The sequence below is a fragment of the Archocentrus centrarchus genome, chromosome 21 (assembly GCF_007364275.1).
Source record: "Archocentrus centrarchus isolate MPI-CPG fArcCen1 chromosome 21, fArcCen1, whole genome shotgun sequence".
NCBI lineage: Eukaryota > Metazoa > Chordata > Actinopteri > Cichliformes > Cichlidae > Archocentrus > Archocentrus centrarchus.
In genome coordinates, this window is record NC_044366.1 from 15,512,913 (window position 1) to 15,535,825 (window position 22,913).

The 22,913-nt window shown below is 39.1% G+C and overlaps 1 protein-coding gene across 5 annotated transcripts in view; it reads right to left on the reverse strand.

The window, feature by feature from the left end:
* The window catches only part of igf2bp2a (insulin-like growth factor 2 mRNA binding protein 2a), a 73,479-nt gene that overhangs the window by 37,259 nt on the left and 13,307 nt on the right, over window positions 1-22,913 (reverse strand). For 3 of the 5 annotated variants that reach the window (XM_030758915.1, XM_030758920.1, XM_030758917.1), the window contains 2 exons: window positions 2,675-2,723; window positions 424-475 (listed from right to left, as the gene is read on the reverse strand). In XM_030758915.1, the coding sequence (XP_030614775.1) occupies window positions 424-475; window positions 2,675-2,723 (101 nt within the window). Of the gene's footprint in view, window positions 1-423; window positions 476-2,674; window positions 2,724-7,693; window positions 7,743-19,365; window positions 19,500-22,913 lie in introns of those variants that run through there. The other 2 variants (XM_030758918.1, XM_030758919.1) reach the window with 2 other exon arrangements.

A 22,913-nucleotide genomic window follows, 5' to 3' on the forward strand; every position in this document is an offset into this window, starting at 1 on the left:
ACTCACAAATACATACAGGCTTAAACACACACGTGGACACATTACTACTGGATGCCTGCCATGTCTGCCCACTTCAATCCATACACTGAGGCCAAGGGGAACCGTGGTAGTACACAGTGCTTATTATAGAGGCTGCATGTAATTCAAATGCTCGTCTTCTCGGGTCAAACTTATAAGATGCATGCACGCACGCATGCAGACAAGATGATAAAGGCTGATTCATATGCAAAGATGGGTTATGTTTAGATAATGGTTGTGTGGGATGATGGTAAATAGGAAGTGAAGTCACAAAGGGAGACTTGACTCACTGGGAGGTCTGTGTATGTGTGTGTGTGTGTGTGTGTTGCTAAACAGTTGCACTGAACAGTTGGAGCCAAATGAAGATGACATGCACAGCAAACAGGGAGGAAAAGAATTTTATACCTTGTTCCACGTTTTCTACAGTACCATACTGAGCTAGAAGGCCGTCCAAAACCTGATGGGGAAAACAAAGATAAAATCAGACACAAAAGAGCACTGCATAAACTCACATACACACCAGAGTGAAATCAGAACTTTAAAATCTGATTGATCTTCAGATTAAAGCTAATAACTGGAAGGCCAGTCCTGAAAAAGGACATTTAACCTTACCCTCTTTTAATTATATCATCTCATTGTAGCTTCTTCCTCTGTAATGCTTTGAAAATAAAAGACAGTATAAAGACAGTATATCTTGATGTGCCCAGCTCCTAACAATACCCAATGCTAAAAATTAAATGGTGCTTGGATAGAAACTTTCCTAATGCCAGACAAGTGGCTGCAGCTAGTGCAGACTTGCCTGTAAATAAAGAAAATGAGAGCGGAAGCAGGCATCTGAGATCACAGCTAAAACCTGGAGAGAGGAAGCTGGAGACAGCAGAGTGTGTCTATCAGAGATATCATGGCCTGCAGTCATGCAATATTGGTAGAACAAGAACAGCAAGAGATACTTTGATTAATTATACTTATGAATGCTAAGGCATTATTCCAAGATTTAATGCCTAAGTTGTTATCCTTGTGGCTGAATAGCTTAGACTTGCTGTTTTTCATACAGTAAAACCAACAAAGCGCAAAGAGCGTACAGCGCCTTTTTCATTTAAGTGCCATAGAAGTGTGACCAGTATGGTGCAAAGGGAGAATAAGGCACAAAGGAGACACCAACACCTACAATGATATAGGCACGTGTGTGGCAGCACTCCATACTATGGTAAATAATAAGAAAGAGGTCAAATTCATCTAACAAATGTGCTGTGAGGATCTTCTTTTATCTAAGGACAGGGATGCCAAAACCAGACTGCCAAAGAGTCTGCAAAGAGGTGAAATTTGCAGAGGAGGACCACAATTTTGACATTTTCACTGTATTTTGAAACAGGAAGGAATTGTGTTTCAAGCGTTAAGAATAAATCACATCATTAGAGTGGCCGTCCAAACCGCCCTACTCATCTGAGGCAGAGGTTTGAAACATCGTTAGGCTTTCAGCTTTTTAAGAAAGACATTACTAATGGCCTGCAGTTAAGCCGAGGAGCCATTGCAACACATTTCTCTGATTTACTACAGCAGCGCTTCTTTGATATTTTATTTTATTTTACTTTATTTAGCAGAAAGGAAAAACTCTTGAGATTAAGAATCTCTTGCAAAAATGCCCGGGGCAAGATAGACAGGGTTACTGTAACATGTTTTTCAATGGCGGGTTAAACCGGAGCTCCTGGAGAAAACCTGTGCAAGCCTGAGGAGAGCATGCAAACTTCGCACAGAAGGGTCCTCCCGGGTTTGAACCCAGGACCGTGTTGATGCGAGGCAACAGTGCTGAGGCACTGTGCTGCTAAAATGTCTGTAGACTGACAGAATACAGTAAAACATACCATTAAAATTCATTTGTTTGTTTTTTTAAAGACATTTCATGATGTCCACTATCTTTCTATAAACAGATGCCTTTTCTTTTCAGTTTTCAGAATGTACGTTTTTGCTGTTTTTTTAGGTTATTATGGAAACTATAATTATTTTACTTGTTCGGGCCAACAGAGATCAAATAAGGCTGAATGAGAGACATGAAATAAAATGAGTTGCCTTGGAGCATGTGTACTAAATTTCAGAAACACAATTTAACTTTTCAGAAACACAGAGTACACTTAAATCATGTTTTCTATATAATTCTTTATCTATATACTAACAGAAAAATAATCTGTTATTAAATGTAGATAAATTCTTTAGTACACTAAAATTGCATGAAGCAAACTGAAAAATTACATAAAAAAAATTATCTGGCAAATTGGCCTAATCTGTTCAGTGAACACCAAGTGTTTTTATCCACTAATGTTTATAATATTAAAAACAATAAACCCTATTTAAACCACATGCCCAGAGCTGTGAGCTTTCTGTGAGTGTGCAGACAGGCTGCGGATATTAAAATAAGAAAAATGAGAGCATAAATGCTTGAAGACAGAGACTCTCACACAGAGAAAACCAACTTGGACTCCAGCAAGGTTACAGATGATGACACACAGACACGCTGTCATCTGCGCACACGCGTACAGACATAAACACACAAACACAGGATAAGGCTGGTGACTCATCGTCAGGAAACTGGTTTATGTGCTACCTGGTGCTGATCAACAGGGCATCACTGTCTCACACACACATACACACACACACTGACCTCCCACTGTAGATGAGGGGGAATGTTCCGGATCTGGATCTTCCGACTCCTGCAGAGATGAGAGACACAGACAAAGAGAATTTAACAGACCCGAACCACAAACTCACATAAACTTACACTCATCTGTTGTGTTCACAGCAAAGGCAGCAAACTTTGCTCTATATATAGAGTATATTTATATACACAAACACACACACACACACATGCCGTATTAGCAGCTCAGAACAAAAGGCATAATGCAGAATCAGACGTGTACTATATTTACTGTACGTAATTTCACAATCAGTGTAAACAGCCACAGCTCATTATCACCAATCGAAGGACTGTTGCAGACGTGTTGAAGGAAACGCAGGTGTGTAGGTGCAGGTGTTTATTAGACAGCACCTCGTGACTCCTGGTAACACCATCCTACAAGTGCTTTGCTTACTACTCTCAAATTGAGAAGTGAAAGTGTCACGTGTGACGTGAAAAAAACAGATGCGCTCAGACCACAGTGACGGGTTTCCTTCATCCTGAGTGACGCAACTGGAGGGTGTGTTTTTGATTTGGAGAACAAAAGAAACAAAAAGTACCCACATCCAGCAAAAAACATGATATTCATTTATTCCTTGAAAATTTATTCATATATTCTCTGACAGTTTCTCGCAATTGTTTTCAGTTGATACTCCTTTAATTTTTGTCCTTCATTTCTGTTTTTGATTTCAAGACCTCTGGTCATTTTAGTTTTCTATCAAATTGTATCAATCCAGAAAGGACAGTCTATCTCCTCCTGGTCAGTTTGGGATCAGAGGTCATACACAGCGCCTCCTCTGCCTCCAGTGAGTGTTTCAGCTCCAACAGCAAAGCCACACAAACCACTTGTGACCACAGGCTGTTAACAACTACATTAACGTGAGAGAGTCCAGCTCTGCAATCAGGGCAGCTGATGAGGGGACGGTGGGGGGAAATCCATGCTGCTAAGAAGCATTTTGGTGGGAAAATAGGAGGCACTACAAGGAGTGAGACTGAAGGGCTGAGATGCAGGAATGAAGCGGAGGAGGAAATGTAATAAGAAGTGATAATGAGAGGCAGATTTCAGTTCAGGCAGGTTCACCACGGGACCCACCAACAAACACGCACGTCACATCAGCTTTGTTGCACCTCGATCGTGTGTGTTCACGCACTGGCACACATTTCTATTTTGCATTTTTCTCCTGAACTAGTCTGAGTGCAAAAGACTGCAGGTCAGAGTTTCCTGTCAGCGGCTGAGGAAAGGTCGAGCACTGCGCAGGCAGCTGGACATGAATGAATGACTCTTTTCTGATTGTCCAGAGAAACAGAGCATCACATGGATTAAAGACAGCCCTCTTTTCTCCTCTGCTCTCCTATTTCTTAACATACAAAGACCTAAATGAACAGATTGACAACACTGACTATAAGGTAAGCAACTGAAAAACAAACTTAATTAAGAGTAGAATATGATTGTATTTCTATGTACATACAGCAATAAATCTCTAACTGTAAAGGCTCTAGATCTATAGGCACCCCACATACCTGTAAACGCATAACACAACAACATCCTTCTGCAAGTCTGTCCTCTTTCAGAAACAAACAGCATGCACAAAAGCCCAGAGTATTTAAAAGAAAAAAGCAAAAAAAACCAAACTGACAATTCCTGGCATGTTGTACAGCATAGTGGCCTGTAAGCTTTCTGTCACTGATGGCGGTTTAAAGCAAGTGGCTTGATGAAAGATCTCTTTTGGCAGCCAGTATCCAAACAAGGGTAAACCGATTAAAATCTGTCTCTACCGCTAAAACACATCACCTTTTTTAACGTAGTAAACAAACCCATGCCATCCAAAAAGCAGCCAGTAGCTGAAAAGGATTTAAGACCAACTCAAAACCTCAGAACAGCTCCGAACGCTGGCATCCCCGAGCTGCAGAATATGGAAACTGAAAGGTCCTTTCATTCGGCGGTGTCTGCTTAAATAGTCCGTGAATTCAGAGGGACCACTTCTCTATAGCGTCTGTGCTAATTAATTATGCCAACTGTAATCTTGATGCCTGATGCGATGAACTGCGACTTTATATTTGAATGGACACTTCAGTGGATCTGCTGATGGGGGAGGCAAACTCACGGGGGGACGGAGGGGCTGGTGTAAACTTTGCAAACACATCAATTTTGTCTCAGCAGGAAAACATCACTGTGGCAAATGCACCATTTTTCTCCGTGTCTCTGTGGCAGTCTTTTTTTTTTTTTTAGGGCCACCACCTGCTTTGCTGTCAGACTGAGAGCTTCGTAAAGGGACATCTTGTGGAAGAAGTGACACATTTATGGTCTCATTCAGCATACACTGGGTAAGCATAAGATGACTGCTTTCCGCAAAATAAAACGCTGGCTGTCTACAGTGTTCAGGTATCCTCAGCTCACACATGTTGCTTTATTATCTGTGAATAAAATAAATCTGCTAATATCTCCTGTTTGTTTGTATTTAAGCTTGAACCCAACGCCCTTTCTCAGCTCCTCCTTTCCCAAGCCCAAAATGAACTGCAGTAGAAGATGCAGACTGAAGTCAATGGTTACTTAATGTTTGTTGAATGTAACCAAGCTGTCTGCTGCTGGTTTGGAGCGGCCTGCCAAGAGAAAAAAGAAAGCCTCTCAATTTCGGCCTTTAAATATCCGAGGGTGGCCATGTTCATTTGAAAAGCTAATATTTACTGCACCCACCTGTACGAGCTAAGAAACCGTGTCTGCACAGAGGCACGCATACTAATACGCACATGCAAGCGGAGCAGTAGAAGGAATTTTAACCTCTCTGAGAGCAGGCGGATAGAGGGGTGAGAAAGAGGGTATTCACCCTGTGCCAGAAGTTTGCATTGCTCCTAAAGATGACCCTATGATCAACAACTCCAGAGGAATCTTTTCACAGGTTCTGTGTTCCTTCTGTTCTGAGCTGTCCTTTCGTTTTTACCTGGAGCACAGAGACTCAGCTGGCTGCCACCTCAGATCATTCGGTTCTAAGTGAGATTAAAATGTAAGGAGCAGAGCTGCAGCAATTAGCTGTTTAATCTATCTGTCAACTAAAATAAAATTAATCACTCATTCAAATTCATCTATCAGTAACATTCTACTAACTGATTAATTTGTAACCAAAAAAAATGTCAAAAAAGAGAGACATTTGTGAAAGCATAATTCCACCTTACATTAGAAACGGGGCTGTATGTGAATACAGTGTCTGTCAATGCAAATGGGCAAAGGCTTTGAAATTAAACTCTCTTTAGCTGAGGCAAAGAAGAGAAGTTAGACAAGGTCTCAACAGCAGTCTGGGAAAAGTTTCAACGCAAATGACACGAGATTAACATAAAACACAACCTAAAACACAAGCTGCATTTACCAAATACAGCAGCCGCTTCTGGGAGAGAATATCTATCAAATCTTGACACATGACTACAAAGAACTAGACCGATCCCATAACAAGGACAAACCTGTGTAGATCTTTTACTTGGATAAATGTAGATATTATATGAGTTGATATATCCACAAGTATCAAAAAAATAGTTACAATGCAAAATGATTCTATGCTATTAAAAAAGACAGTTTAATGCATCATTTTTTACAAGTTATCATATTTGATCCCATGTGTGACATTTAAGATAAGTGGCGTGAGGAATATAGCCTCAATATTATATCATGATATTTCAAGAAAACTTGTTATAATGATATTTCTGACAATACAGAATAAAATACTGAATGTCTTATTGATGCTTGCAGGCAGCAGCATTTATACTTGTAAGTAAATGAAGGGCATTTCCATCTTTCTTTTCCAATGTGCTACAGTCATTAATGACACACTACCTAATTTGAAGGAGCCAACAGCAGCATTACAGTATAATATGAGTGACACAGTATATCCAGTGGCACAGCATAAGTCAAATATAAGCACAGAAGTAGCCTAGATAGCATTCTCAGTGGAAAATTAAAGTACATTATAACTATTTAACACCTTAGTTTCCTTACATGTTAGCTTAGTTAGAAGGTTAAATTAACTAAAGTAACTTAACCATGTAACTTTTCAGAAGCTGCACATTATTGGCACATAATAAAACTGAAAATGCTTTCTACCTGGGATTTTGCATTTTGAGTTGAGCTTTTTAATCAGCCAGAGCCATGAAATGGGCCTTGAAGTTGGGGGTGCTGATGTGTGTGTGGTATGGGGGTCTTTTCACATTCAAACATAACTCATAAAAACAAAAAAAATATGCTAGGCTTACAACTACCATACTCCTCTACACACAGCAGACAAGCATAAAAAGGGTGCCACACAGGTGAGCAAATTCATTATGAAACCATAAAAAACCATGCCAATCTTGCCTACTATGAGGTCATAGACACAGCAGTCAATATATTATTTTACCAACATCATATTTTACCGGACCCAAAAGTCAAATTTGCACAGCACACAACATAGTCAAGTGCTCTTTGGTAGCAAAGGTAATAGTGTGAAATTAGTGCTTAATGATAATGTTAAACTGCTCAACAGCAGCTAATAAGAGACCTAAGTGTCATCTGGGTGCATGGTTATGATACTCCAAATGTGACTTGGCTCTCAGAGGTTTTAGCAATAAATTTCCTCATGACGGGCACTGATGTCCAAAGTGTTCAAAATGTCTGTGAGGACATTCATCAGGGGCAGGTGTGTGAGTCTCTTTTTGCATCATGGTGATTCATAACCATGTTTTTAATCACAAATTGGAGAATGATCACTCAGATGGAGCCAACAGGGACAATTTAAGAGTTTTCAGGGGAATGAAGCTTCTTAATCAGCTGGTCTTCTGTTATGGTCTTTTTATGAGCTGGTAGCTAGTGATCGGTATTAACTAATAGCTCATTTTGAAAAATGTGCCATTTCTAGCTGCTGGTGACTAATATGTAAGTCATCTGACCGTGATGAAAAAAAAAAATCATTATTACCACAACTTCTTAAATCAAGCAATTCTTAAATAAAAAACAGGAATCATTTAAAGTGTTTTAACACTTACCTATTTTTGTGCATTTGGCAGGGGGTGCTGTGATGTCTGCTTTTTACGACAGGGGGTACAAAGCAGACACCGCCTTGTGTTTTTCTGTTTTGTTTTTTTTTATTACAACCTTGTAACCAACTGTTTAAAGCCCTCCTTTTCCATCGTGTAATCACATCAATAATTTCCATCCACAATGTCCTCCTCCTGTTATATGGAGCGCAACAACGGAGTGACACTCTGTGGAGTCATTTATCTACTTTTGGGTCACATGTGTCTCAGGTGGTGAAACACATGTATTGTTTCCACATTAAGCAGGAACAGTTTTCTTGCATGTTTTGCAAAGTGCTGCGCTGATTGCAAGTTGCTCAGTAACTCCCTTTTTAGGAACTAAATCTTCATTGGCGGCTGACACACAGCTCTTGCTCGCAGACGTGCCTGGGCTTGTCTCATTGCTGTACGCACTAGGAAATGTAAATGCATGATCTTGCTTATAGCAATGACATCACAATACGACAATTTTATATCACATAAAAATTTATACTGGTATTATTGTGGATGACATCCCTAACTGTAAGTTAGAAAAAAGAGATTTTTCTTTATGTTCGCAGCACATGTGCTTCTGAAAATGTCTTCCATGCTCAGTCAGCATGCACAGTACAGAATTCAATTTGTCATAATCTCAGTGTACTTTGTTCCTGAAACACCCTCACAAAAATCAAACTCAGTTATGTCATTAGAAACACACTGCAACACACTAAAAGTCTTGTTCTTTGCAAGGCGTCTTTTGTAGTTTCTTGATTGAGGGCAAAAACCCTTTTTCTTTCCTTTTTTTTTTTTTTTTGTCCCTAAACAGAAACTCTGAATAATTAAACATTTCCTTCTCCACTCAAGGATTCCTTCTAATGAGTCCTTTAAAAGCCTTGTTTACCTTGCTCACCCTGTTCTGTGCAGATGCCCGGGCTGTCACAGACGCCTCACAAGGCACGCTGTCCTGCGCCCAGCAGGGTGGCTCTCTCTGGACAAATAAAAAGGCATCTCAAATAGGCTTTCAGTCCGGAGCGTGCTGCCTCACAAAACTCACAAAAACACCTCTACTGCAATCCTCACACATAATTGTTTGCAACGTCCACCTGAATGATAAATGTGTGTGTGTTTTTTTTTTTCCATTTAACTGTCATTCCCTTCTTTCCTGCATCCATTTAGCTGTCAACACTGGCTGATTCTCAGTGCAAACATGTCATATTACAAAGTCCTCACCACTGTTTCGCAACAGCTTAGGAACATATTTACTGCTTAATGCTTAAAGACATAATCTCTTCTACTGAGATAAGATGAACAATATTGCTGAACCTATTCTCTGTCAGAGAACAGAAATCTCTTTCTTTTTAACCCCTCCTCACCCATCTCTTTTTTTCCTGGACAAATTGCTTTGTTAGCAACTGAAGGCCACGCTGGAGGACATAACACACACACACAGGAAGTTCAGAGCATCCAGAAACAGCTTGACGAAAGACTTCATATTTCACAGCAATGGCTTCACAAAATGAAAGATGATCTGACCTCCATCACATCAGCCATACTATGCAGATAAAATAGGAAATGAAAAAGTCTGCAGTCGTAAATCACACTGCAGGCATGTGATTACGCACCTATTGCATGCTCATGTTACTAATGCAGTGATAGATATACTGTCCAGGCAACACTAATGTTTCCACTTCTTTTATGTGTGGTAGTGCAGTGCTGAGTGCAGCATAATGTGATCAGCGAACAATCAGCTACATTTACAGCTACAAGAGCACGTATGTGAGTGCCTGTTGCTCTTACATCTTCAGTCTGGACTGACTTTACGATAAATGGAAGTCGGTGCCGACAGCTTTCATTTACACCAACTCCAGAGGTGAAACACTATATGGCTCCATTTGGGTGGGTTGATTAAAAAGCCCGGTGGCCCTATTAAGCACCTAAACGTCCTGAAATCTAAGAGAAGACCCAACAAGTAAACAATATTCGGGACACCCTTCAGAGTGGAAGACGTCCCCCTGCTCCTCCTTTCAAACTCTGGTGGCACTCCCACTGTGGCCCGCCGTCTGCTGCTGGATTAAGACGCTGCTCAGTCCATTTCTGTGTAGTGCTCCTAAGCGCTTCTCTAAATCCCATCCAATGGTTGTGGAGCAGAGATAACAGGATTTGTATGAGAGTGGTGTCTATACGTTGCTACTCTCCACCAGCCATGACGATTTGTTGCTATTTTTCCTCCATAAGGACAAGCAGAGTAAAAAAAACATAAACAGGATATCATACAAACCTATGATGCTGTTAAACAAAACTTTTCCATTTCTGCACAGCAGTTTGAGTTTGTGATTTGGGATGTGAGCCCTGTCAAGATACATCTAAGAGCACAGAACAAATACACGGCTGAACAAAGCAAAAATGTCATTGAGTTTTATGAGTCAGCAATTTCCAGTTATTTTCCAGTAAATTCTGAGAAAAATGTGCAATTTTGTAGTTATTGGAGAGGTAAGAAATAACCAGTGACAGCAGGCCTGCAAGCAAAATATGAAATTTAACTAAATAAACAGAAAACAATTCAAAACTTTTAATCTCTACTGAATAAATATCTTCTTGAATTTTTAACTCCTTCAAGGACGTTCATATTTTTGATATATAGCATGAAAAGAATGATACTGACCTTGTGATGAATTTGGTTTGGAATAGGCAAATTATCAGATGACTGAAGTACAATATAACCAAAACCCTAACCAATAACCAATGAGATAAACCACTGTCTGAGAGAATCAAAGGAGGACAAAAAGCCTTTTTCTCTTTTGCTTGGTAATCAAATAGATTAGATATTAGGGTTATCACGATACTAGAACTTCAAACTCAATACTGAAACCCAGGAAAATACTCAATACCACTGTTAATGCAACAGGGAAAATTCTGACCCTGTCCTGCAACAACAGAAGTAACGGCAAAGAAGGCTTTTCTTGAAAGAGTTCATTTTCAACTAATTCACCCAACTGTCAGTTAGGTTTAACAAAATAAGTATTGAAGATTAAATTTTACAAATGATTTAGATAATTTCATTATATACTGTAAAGATATAATATTAATACTAATAAAAAAATGGTACAATAAATAACATAAAAACTAATACATCTCAATAATTTAATTATTGTAGAAGAAGAACATTATGGAAAAGTTAAAAATGAATTTTGGATAATGTGGTATTAGTTACATTAAAATAAAGAGGGTATAAACCTTTTTTTTTTTTTTTTTTTAAGAAAAACAAAAAATTTGATGTGGAACACACTGAATCACTCACTGCCTGTAGTTTAAAAATGGCTGGCTACAACAAAACAAGAAATGCATCTTAATAAATTATTGTGAAAGTAGAAAAGCTAAAGTTTATCATCTTGTCCACATCTGCCACCGCTTCTGCTCTGCCTCAGCCTGCAGCCCTTCACCTCCTCAGCTCTGCTCCTCAAACTGATTCGGCTGCTTTGCTCCTCATTTCACTCTTTATTTGCTCAGATTCGTTCTCCACACTCTGGACTCTCTGCTCACAGTGAAATGGGAGTTCTAACTAACCTCTCGAATTTCTTCATAAAGTGTTGTTCCGTGTTATGAATGTGAACTACGTCAGCTGCTAGCATTTTCTGAAACGCACAGAGAATGTCTTTTTACACATCTAGTATCTAGAAGTTATAGCAGTTTATTAGCATCCAGTTTAGAGTTCTGCTTCGTGGTACCAGATCACTTAAAGTCAAATGTTTACTACACTCAGAAAAATGATTCTTTGCCTGCATAAACATGAAACTATCATTTTGAGTAAAATGCAACTAAAATACATAAAATCAAAGGTTTATTTATAAAAATAATTAACCATTAAGGACAATATGCCTGCTATAAACTCAATGTATACAATCAAGTAAATTTCATTTGACCAGATTACACTACATTTAATGTTTTACATCTAATCAAATTACTAGGAGTCAGCATTTTAAGCATAAATATTTTTTTGAGTGTATCCTTTTAGCTCTCGTGTGTTTTCTAACCATTCCCCAAATGAAATAGCCATCCATCTCTCACACCAGCTAGTCACCATAATTTACCCTTAAAGTCGAGTAAGCACATTTCCAGCTCTACATTTTTATTCTAGGACTCCAGTGAAGTAGCTCTGAATTATTTAAATTTTTTTTAAAAATCCTTTTTGACCTTATAGACAACCTAATGACTTGTCAACCACAAGTTATTAACCACAGTCAGGCCCGCCCCTCATCGTCACATCCATTGTTTTGCAACCAAGATGACAACAGTGGAAACGCTCATCTCGAGGCTTCAGAACGAGACTTCAGAAATGAGTGGGTGACATCACAGAAGCTACGTACACCTTTGATACTGTCTATGAACAAAACCCAGCAAAAAGCTGTAAAAAATATATTTAGCTGTTCTCCAAACAAACACACTAAGACTGTATCTGTGCTTTTTCCTTTACAAAAGGCAAGCAAATTCAACTTTACTGCACAACGGAAAAAGCTAATTTTTAGACACATCCTAATAAACCTCTAAAAGCCTGCAGAGAATTTCCAAGCAGAGCCACAGATCTAGTGGTGCCTAACATGACCATATAAGCAGATGACGTCAACCTAGCCCAAGAACAAAAAAAAAGAAAAAGAAAAACACTGAAAACCGAGCATTTAGAGCACTCTGAAACCACACAAGGAATATTTTTACACAGGCTAGAAACTTTGGCCATATTTTATATCAGCATCCGTCATTTCCACATTATATATTTTTCACAAAAAGTGAGGAGTGTTCAGTGGTGGGCAGGTAATGTACTTTCAGTGCTTGTTCAGTGAATACTGCTGCGTCAGATGAAAATATCAGCATTATGAGCAATGAGAAAACCAAACCAGTGAGCTGAAAGACACTGAAACGCTCCGCACACCTGAGGAAAACTGCAGTCAAGTTTTAGTTTGTCACTATAAGAGGTTCCTTTGACAACACACATACACATATCCCATTCCTACATGTAAAGGTTTCACAGAGTAAAAACAGGGCAATATTGTAAAGAAAGAAACAGAGTTGATTCATCTAATGTATATAGTGAGATTTCAAACAAACTGAGAGTTGTTAGAGTCACCCTGTGCATTCAGCTTAATTTAATCATCTTTATTCCTCCAGTACATCCCATGATCCTCAGGTTAAAAAAAAAAACAGGCAGTGGGTCTGCCCTTTTCCATTGTTCCCTAACCACATATTTTTCACACTGATGCTGCAGAGTGAACAAAGCTGCTGCTACACGGTACTGCTAACCACCTCATCTCAGTATGGAGTGCTCAGGTGCCTGCTTCTGTTCCCCTCCCAGACCTCGTGGGGCGAGAACTCATCAGAATTCAGCAGGCTTACCTGCCTGCCTGTTTCTCTTCACGCATTAGTTTTCATCGTGGCACCGAGGCGGGGAGGCACAGGCCGAGAGGCATGCAGGTAGGCGCACGCAGCTCAGATGGAAGCCACAGCCTTCCTGTTGACATTTGTCTGTTCCTTGCTGTCGACGCTCACTCGGCTGGTTAATAGAAAGATGTAAATAAGGCAACACTGCATGTTGTTCCTCGTCATTTACATGTACGCGGGGTTATATAATGTAATGATTACAAACGATTCAACAAAATTCAGTGGCTCAGGCCAAACACACCATTCATGTTTGAGGTCCTGACGTAGTGAAAGTTGGCAGTCCAAAGCAATTAACTCCTCTGCCTGTTCACTACAGGTTAACTTAAAGATAAGCGGTTTCTCGATTATAAAAGGAAAAAAATACTTTTTTAAAAAAATGCATGTTTACAATGCCACCGATTCAGCTCTCTTGTTATGCCAAAAGTTATTTGCACAGTGTTGCAGATATAAAATCATTTTCAGCTCTCAGGTGTAATCATCACAAATTAATTTTTTAGTCAGAGCTACAATGCCACAGGGTGCCCGGCTGACACCAAACACATTTTCTCCCGTCATGCCTGCTAAGCCAATGAAATGAGTGTTTTTTTAAAATGTTTTATTTGCCCATCACTGTAGCATAATCCATTTCTATTTAAATGAAAACTGTTTGCTCCAAACAAAGCGACGGAGGACTTCAAAATGACTGTGAAGTGCATTCACACATGTTAAATCAAATACATAATAAATTTTTTATTACTACATAAATACATGTTTTGGTACATCTTCTGTTGGGCAGGTGGGAAAGTCACAAATGGTAACAACAAGTAAGAGCTGTTTAAGGATCTCTGCTTTTAAAAGCTCAATAAATAAAAATGAAAAACAATGTCAAAATCATGTGGTGTGTTCAGGATTTTCTAAACAAGGATTAACTACTAGTTTGGTATACAACTACTGAACAGTGTGATAATATTTCAGTATTTCATGCTCTTCTTGCTCCAAAACCAAACAAAAAGAAACTCAGTAAAGTGACTGTTGGTCAGACAAAACTTTGATCTGTGATATTTCACTATTTACTGTCCAGGGTGTATTGCAAGCCAGCCTACCTGCTGGACTTCCCTCCACATTAGGGAATTTTACATCTTTAAGAAGTTTCTTTCACACATAAAATTCAACTTGAACTCAGTTAATGCATCGCATTCAAATTCTGAAGCTGAATATTATTATTAGTTTTTCATTTAAGTTTTATTGCTGATATGCTACATTTGATTTGAGGGTTTACTGTGAATTATCATGATTCATTTTATTTACTCAAGTACAGGTAGACATATATATGCATGTCCCTGCAGGGTATTGCCAGTAAATGTGTGTATCACAATTTCTGCACCACATTTATTTTAAAAGGGAAAGTTACAATAGTGTATTAGGTTCACTGAAGGTTAAAAAAAAAAAAAAAGCATGAGCTTTAGTTTAAAAAAGGTTTAAAAACAAACAGGTGGATGGGAAGAAGGAAAAATCCAAGAAAAAAATGAAAATTTTTTAGACTAACGTGGCAAATTTAGAAGCGAAAAACTTGCTGATCTATGCGATAACAGCCCACAAATTTAAGAAAAAAATAAAAGTTGAGAAAATTGTGGTTTTTTTTTTTTTTTTAGTCAAGGAGGATATCTTTGACTCGTCAAGGTTAAGCTGTAAATAAAATCACACATTTGAACTCTATGGATCATTATTTAAACTACACAGAGCACAACAATAACACTTCCTTCTAATCTTATCATTAAAGGCTCAGCAGGCGTGGCGCCGGGACTCCGCCTATAGATGGAGCAGAGTCATTTGGGCTGAGCCTTGTAATTACAAAAGTTAATGTTTTCAATACTAAAACTTCTATTTATTACAAGGGGGCACATGTTTATGTATAAATTAATGAAGCAGTAACCAATCTATCACTGTCATTTCTGTTACTGTGTTATTTTGCATATTGCAAAGACCAATATAGGCCATCCACTCACTTAAACACAGAGATCCAAAGTGTAATTAAATACCTACTTATTCACATGATTACTGTCATATAGATGAGCGAGGAAAGAGCGGGAGAAAGTTAGAGGCTGCTGGGTGAGCTACATTAACTTGTATCAGCAGAGAGAGAGTGGCACACTGCACAATAAATTCATTAACTTCTCTCAAGAGAGACACCGCCTATGCTTTCAAGGAGAAAATAAAACTGGCACAAATTTCCAGTTAATTCCCGTCTTCTCTATTGTTCTGGAGGTTTTTCTACTTTCAATAGAAAATGTAGCTATTTGCTGCATTAAGCAACTTCATCCTCACTCTAACCCATTACCTGCTTTCTGCACAGCCAGAAACTGACGTAATATTCCTACTGTTCAAAAAAAAAAAAAAAAAATGTGTGAAAGCCTAAATATAAATGCAAGAAAAAAAAAAACTACATCCATTAACTACATGTGACCTATTTTTTAATAATTCTCATTACAAATGAGTTCCCACTCCCCCCACTGAGGTTTCTGGTGTAAAAAATCTCATACGCAGCATGAGAAAACCAGCCAGGTTCAGTATAGCCAAAACCCCTGACTCAAGCTGAATAAAACATCAATCCCATGTCACCAGATATGGGCTCCATATCAGCATACAATGCAAAACAAAAAGCTGAAGAAAGCTTCTTCATCCTCTGCTGAACAACAGCTGCTCTGACCCGTGACATGTTCGCTCATATTTAATATATTTAATTTTGTCAGTGTGACATGGGCTGAAAAACAAATTTATAATTATTTTAATGATTTAAAATAACACTTAAAATACTTAAATACTTAAAATACTTCTCAGTGGCCCGTTGTTAAAGGTTGGCCCTAACCCCTTAGGCCCACCCACAATACTGTGTTAGGGCCTCAGTCAGACACCAGGAAAACAGTCAGCTACGCCCTGGAAACCACAGGTCACTAGGGAAAAAAATGTGTATTCCCCGAGCACTTGTAAAAGTGCAATGCACTCTGTAAACGAAGAACATTCACCTTCAAAGTAATCCTTATTCCTTAACGCTGAAACCAGTATATTTGAAGGGTCTCCATTTCTTGTTTGCGTGACACTTTTCACACTTTCACAACCACTCAGCCTCCAGTTGGTGAGCGTCTGCCGGCAACCGCTCGCACACCGATCTGAGAATACACACTGTTCCCTAGCAGCCAGCAGTCTGAATGAGGCAAGGCAGACAAACTACAAAGAGGATTACAACACTGGTGTGAAGGGACCTTATACAAAGCACAGCAATGAAAAGAAAAATCATACATATTCAGGCCCCGTTTACACGACAATGTATCCAGTGGAAACAGTGTCGTTTTGATGCGTTTCGGCCTCCCGATTACATAATAATGGAGTGAAAACGATACTTTTTTGGAAACAGCCTCCAGAGTGGAGCGTTTCTGAAACACTCCGGCCTCCGTCTCCGTGTAAACAGACAAAAACGATGCTTTTTGGAAACACTCGCACATGCACACTATGGTTGCGACCGCCGCAGTTTTCCGTGCATGCGCTAATAGATGAACAACCATCGCAGTGGTGGATTCGCCAGTGCTTCTTGTCTTTTGAACTTAACTTAAAGTTTAACTTAAATATCTGCGTACTTCAAGTGGCACGATTCCCAGTCACTATTTTCCTGTGTTTTCGCAGTTTTATAATTTAGCGTTGTGTGCAGCAGCAATCCAACCTCGTCGTCAGTCCACATAAAGGTTCTCACACTGACCCTTTTGTAAATAATGACAGATCTTTGCCGCGCATCCCACTGAGTCCCTCAACGCATGTGTGTGTTGCATAAACAAGCTTTGCAAAAAAAAAAACACAGCCAACCTGCGGCCTGGCAATGGAAACTACTAGTTTTGACTGTTTCTAGCGTTTCCGTGTGAACGGAGATCGTTTCTGTGTAAACGGGGCCTCAGTTTTAAATTCACTCACTTACAGTGTTTTGTTTTCCCACCAAAAACACTTTACACATCAACACGTATCCTGATGATCATACTGCCATTCTATGTACAAACGTGCTTGTGCGTTATTTTTATATTAGGAAAACTATTAAATAATATCCCATTGTTGCATAACATTTCCATTTACAGTGAGGGACAAGAAAGAATTTGAGGAAAAAATTATAGTAGATGTCTGAATGATCTGAAAGTGCAGTAAATAAATCTAAGGAAGTGACTTCATTCTCACTTCCTTCAGTGTCATGGCAGGCCCCTACATTCTGGTGACACTGTAGGAGACAAGTTATTACTGAATATTATGAATGTAATATGTATAAAATTTTTTAACACATGACAGTTTTATCCTGCATGAATAGAAATTTGGGGAAAATTTAGAGTTTGTCCTTACAACCCCACCCCACCACCACACACACGCAAACACACACAAATTTTTTTAACCTTTGTCCTAAAGTGGACTAACAAAGCCACCCTATTGTTTTGTATACACAAACAAATATTGTGCTAACATTAAAAAAAAAAAAAGGGGGGGGGGGGGGTTACACAGATGAAAACAGCCTACCATAAATATATGAACCAAAGACCTCTGAATACAAAGGCTGGCCACTAGGGTTTAATCCCGGGATCCGGGATTCCCGGGAAATGCGATCAGAACAATTTCCCGTTTCCCGGGAAACGTTAGACGGGAAACCGGGAAAAAAGTCGCGCGCGTCGATTTGACTTTCAGAAATAAAAGAAAGCTTCAGAATGTTAAATTTAAGGAAATATTGAGAGAAGGGTTCGTTTAATGCGAAAAGCATTACTATTCATTTCAGGCACGTTCAGCCTCCGTTTAAGGCTTCAGCCTTCATCTCAAGCGTTTTAATAGAGGTATTACACAGTTGTACTTTTTTCCTCTTTAATTTGTTGAAATCGTAGGCAATGTGTTTACCCTAAGGTATTTTGTATTATATAATTTCATATTATTATATATTGTTATATTGCATTATATAGCCTATAAAATATGCCTGCCCTGAACAATAAAGAAATATCTGTTTAACTTCGAGTGTTTCTTTTCCTCGTTTGCAGCCGCTTACTAACAATCATGAATTAGGATACGGGCCTAATGGGTGAAGAAATGATCATGAAATAGATTGCTTTAACATATTTCGCTTTTAAAATGGAGTTGAGTAAAATGTATATTTTTTAGGCTATAATGATTGGCCAGTTTTTCAATAGACGATTCACAGCGAACCTACTTTAACCCTCAGACACGGTGTTATAAATTTGCTGTTGCCAGAATGGCAATGACCAAGTCGTGGAGCATTACTCAAGGCTCTGTGTTATGCCATATTATAGTGTAGTACGGTAGTTAACTTTTCAATGACTATTACAGCGTTCCACTGGTGGAGATATAGCGTAACAGATGTCGCCACGACAGCGTGGCTGAGCCTTTATCAGTGCTGTGGAGATGAACCGTATTGTTTTGCACCAGCAGTTGTAAAATATCTTGGTATAATTCCATGTACAATGGAGGAATATTCGAATTATATTTGTTAAGGGAGTGTTGAGGAACGATACAACACCGCATAGCTCGAGCACTCGAATGTCGAGATGTAGGTTTTATTGCGTTAATCAAGCCGACGTTGCCCCCTACTGGGCATAACAGGACATAGCTGGAAAGCTACCTCTACAATATCAGAATAGGTTAAGGCCGACACAGGCTACAGAAGGCCTAATTAAAATAAAAAATAAATAAACTTTTTCCCGGGATTCCCGGGAAATGGCTCGTCATTTCCCGGGATTTGATTCATGTCATTTTCGGGAAAAATATTAAACCCTACTGGCCACGCAGCAGCCATCTTAGCTTACAAAGATTTTGTTGTTTTTTTTTAAATAATTATCTCAAATAACTTTAAATTCAGTGGTTACCAGGACATAAAACCTGTGTTTAGTATCACTAGTCACATCTGATAAAGGCTAAAACCTCAGTTTAAACACTCTGCCCTAAAATAAATGCTCCAAGTTAGACCACCCTTTCTGGGGTAATTAGAGCCACGTGTCCTATAACGTCTCAGGTAAAATAAAGCTGTATAATTAATTTAAACAAAAACAAAATAAAAAGAACCAAGCACGTTTTAACTTGCTAGGCATTGAGTAAAATCTTCAGCTCATTTCTCTTCACTTCCGTTCACTAATAATTACTGTACGATAAACCATTCACAGTAAACAATGAACAATGGAAACATAACACAAGCTAGCGCTTTTTCTTACTGCTCTAGGTTACTTTACCTTTTTTTCTTCGTGCTAGAAGAAGCTTTTCTTTCTTTCTTGCATTCGCAATTTTCCATTTTGAAACCTAAGAACAACAAATGCTGGAGTCTTCTCCCGATGACCGTTTAGACGGGACTGTGAGGCTGCTACCAGGTGCTGACCTAGGGAGGGGGAGTTTGAGTCCGCCCCACATCATTTCCGGTTTCACACACTCTCTCTGTCCCCACTTTCTTATCAAGTCTATACTGTTATAAGTACTAATTAATATATATATATATATATATATATATATATATATATATTAGTATTAAATATCACTTAAACCTCAGTAAAACATCTAAATCAGCAGACTATGGATCAAAAGAAGAGCCACCTATTTATTTGTATTATTTCCAACCAAATTATTATTTTTTAAAACCTAAAATAACAAAAAAAAAATGTGTCTAAAACAAAAACTTAAAATATTCAAAATCTGCAATTCTAAAGTTTAACTGCTGGACACAGGGTGTCTCCTGCTGCACTGAAAAGTAATTTCTCTGTGCTGATTAAAAGGGGGGGGGGTTAATTGTGTAAATTGCATGGCTGCCAAACTTTGCTATGATTTCACAGATCTCGCTCACGGGAATGAGTGTTACATTCATAGCTAAGCGTATAGGCTAATTCACGAGGGACGTGGAGCATTATGTGTAATCCTGTTCAAAAGTGATTTCTGGTAATCATGCAGAATGCAGAAAACATTCAATCAGCTGCAATTACAGCATTTACATTTTAATGTGACGAAGGCTCAAACCACTTCCCCTCACCACTGAGCCACAAGCAACAGAACAACAACAAAAAAAAGGTGGGGGGGGGTGAAGAATAATAAAGAGAAAGATAATTCAAGAGCACTCCTCATGTGCTGTCCTGTCCTGTGCACATCAAATGCCTGCCGGCTCCTCCACAAACCGAGGACTCCTCTGAGTCCCCGTTACAAAGCACAAAGTCAGCACAGTCAGTGACAGACGTACAGCCGGACCACGGGGACACACACATCTAACACACGCTAATGTACAGTATAGCAAACTAGTGCGCCTACTCTTCTCTACATGCACACACTGATGTATTTTCTGTGTCTGTCTCTCACACACCTCAGTGCCTACAGCTACTGACAGGTGGATACCAGCTCATACTGCGGCGGTGCAGTTTAGGTCCGGTGCTAGCTGCTCCTCATAGCTGCTTCTGTTGCTTTATGTTGAGTTGTGCAGCTTGTTCCTGAGGTCTCATCCTCTAATCTGCCAACCATAAGGTATTATACTGTAGCTGGATGGCTCAGCCCGCCTGCCATAGGTGTAGGTCCCAGGATCAATAACGCATGCACACCACTCAACATTACGCAAGCCCTCAAACTGTTCCTGCTTTCTGTCTGCTGCTCTCTCTACAGTCTGTCTCCCAACGTCCCCGTCTTACTTCTCCCTCCAGCTCCCTCTGGAGAGCAAGCTTTACTTGTTCACACACACATGAATGCACTGCCTCCCCCCCCTCCCACCGTCTGCAGGGAAGTTCCTAACAGAGAGTGAAAATACGCACAGTAACTAGCAGGAGGTGAGTGAAGATTCATCCTCTGAGAAACAGAAATGCTGGCATGTCTGGTCAATGAGCAACATCTTTCAAAACACCCCTGCCAGTCGCAGCTGCCGTCACCGTGGAGTCCTTAATCTCCAAACATGAGCATAACACAGCTTTTGGAAACAGTATTTTCTCAAACACGGGCTCAGGAAACCAGTGCCAATTTGGAGAAAGTTTTAGTAGTGATGTCTTGGTCAGCATGTTTCTTTTAAAATTTAGAGGTTTTACTTTAATTTAGCTTGCTTTGTAAATTTATACCAGTTTATGGCTAGTCTTTTGCAGTCCGCCTTCTTGCCTTAATAATGCTTTAGAAAATGTAAATTAAGAATGCAAAAACCAGAACTTTAAACCTGCAGAATTAAAAAAATTATTTAAAATGCCGCAAATATCAGAAATAATAATTAATTTAAGATTTTAGAGCTGGGGAAAAAAGATAAGCACTAACGAATCAATAAATATTCAGGTGATTGTTTAAACCTTTATTTTAATTCCTCAGCATTTTTAATCAATGCAAAGTCCCAGTAGTGTTAAGAATAATGTGCATGAAAAAATAAAAAATAACAAGCACACATTAACGGTAAGTTAATTTGATTGCACTTGATAAGAGCAAACTTAAAGTAAACTTCCTATAAATGTGATGCACTTTAAAAAAAACCAGCAACAGGTAGGAACAGAGAGATATTAAATTAGTTGCTGACTAGCAGCAATTTTATATAATTGGGTTAAGTGTGGTAAAATGTAATACTGTTAGCAATAAGCCATCAGGAGATTAAGAAGGAGGTGGGATTATGTATAGTATATAGAACGCATTTGTGCATGTTGGGGAACTAGTGCATGCAGGTTTAAGGCTAAAGTTACAAGAAAAGGCAGTTCTATTGAGAAGAGGCAGTGTGGAAGGGCTGCAGCGTGAAGGTGAAAGAGCAGCTCATCACCATCTCTGGTTTCCTCACTGTCCTCTGTAAAAAAAAAAAAAAAACAATTTAAAAAAGGAGCAGTTTTTAATGGTTATGGGCATCCAGCTCCTCAAGGGGTGGAGTCAAATGGATAAGAGCCTCCTGTACATTAATTACATTATAGTGCTCCTCCCAAAACCTTAGATCATCTTGTGTCACGTGACTCACAAGTGGCTAAAGTGGCATTATCCCTGCCAGACTTTAATCCTGCAGCTAAAATGGCTCCAAATCCTGATCTACTCTGTGAAATGAGGCAGTGGGCTCGACAGGAAGTGTACAGGAAATGGAAAGGATTCAGAGCTACGTGTGCTGCAGTGAGAGGAGCAGTTGATTTGGGTGTGGAAAGAGGAGTTTGGAGAATGCTTGTATGCTGTGTGGAAATGTAGTACAGACTAATTCAATTATCGGAGCTGCTGACAGGGATGCCGGCCCTGATCGATAACCAATAAATACATGAGTAAATATCCTAAGTTAACATCAATATCTCGGTTTAGGAAGCTGATCTTAACAACAGCAGGGAGCGGGTGGAAATGCCTATTTGTGTGGCTAGCATTTAAAGTGAGACAGAGAAGGCAAGAGAGAGTTATTGGCGATTGTGAAAAAGCCTGAGGGAAAGGTTTGTTGTTCTAGTCTCTTATATATGGGACTAGAAGGAGCTCAGTGGAGTCTAAACGTCTGCCAAGCTGCAGCAACTCTTCAACGTGCATAAAGTTGCAGCCCGAGTAGCAGTTTATGTTTCTTTATTGTTTGTCTTCCAGGTTTGATTATGTAACAAACGGCTACAGCTTGTGAATGCAACAACACGCACACAAAAACAGGATATGTTAGGTTGTGTATGAGGGTCAGACTTCTGCCAAAATCTACTGTGGAATTTTACTTAAGGACAATCAGTAAAAACTTAAAAGTCAATAAAAATAGCACCTTCAAATGTGCTGTTTCTTAGTACTATCTCAGTTGTAACCAAAATATTAATAATAATGACAAAAAAAGTCTCTGATTTGCAAGACA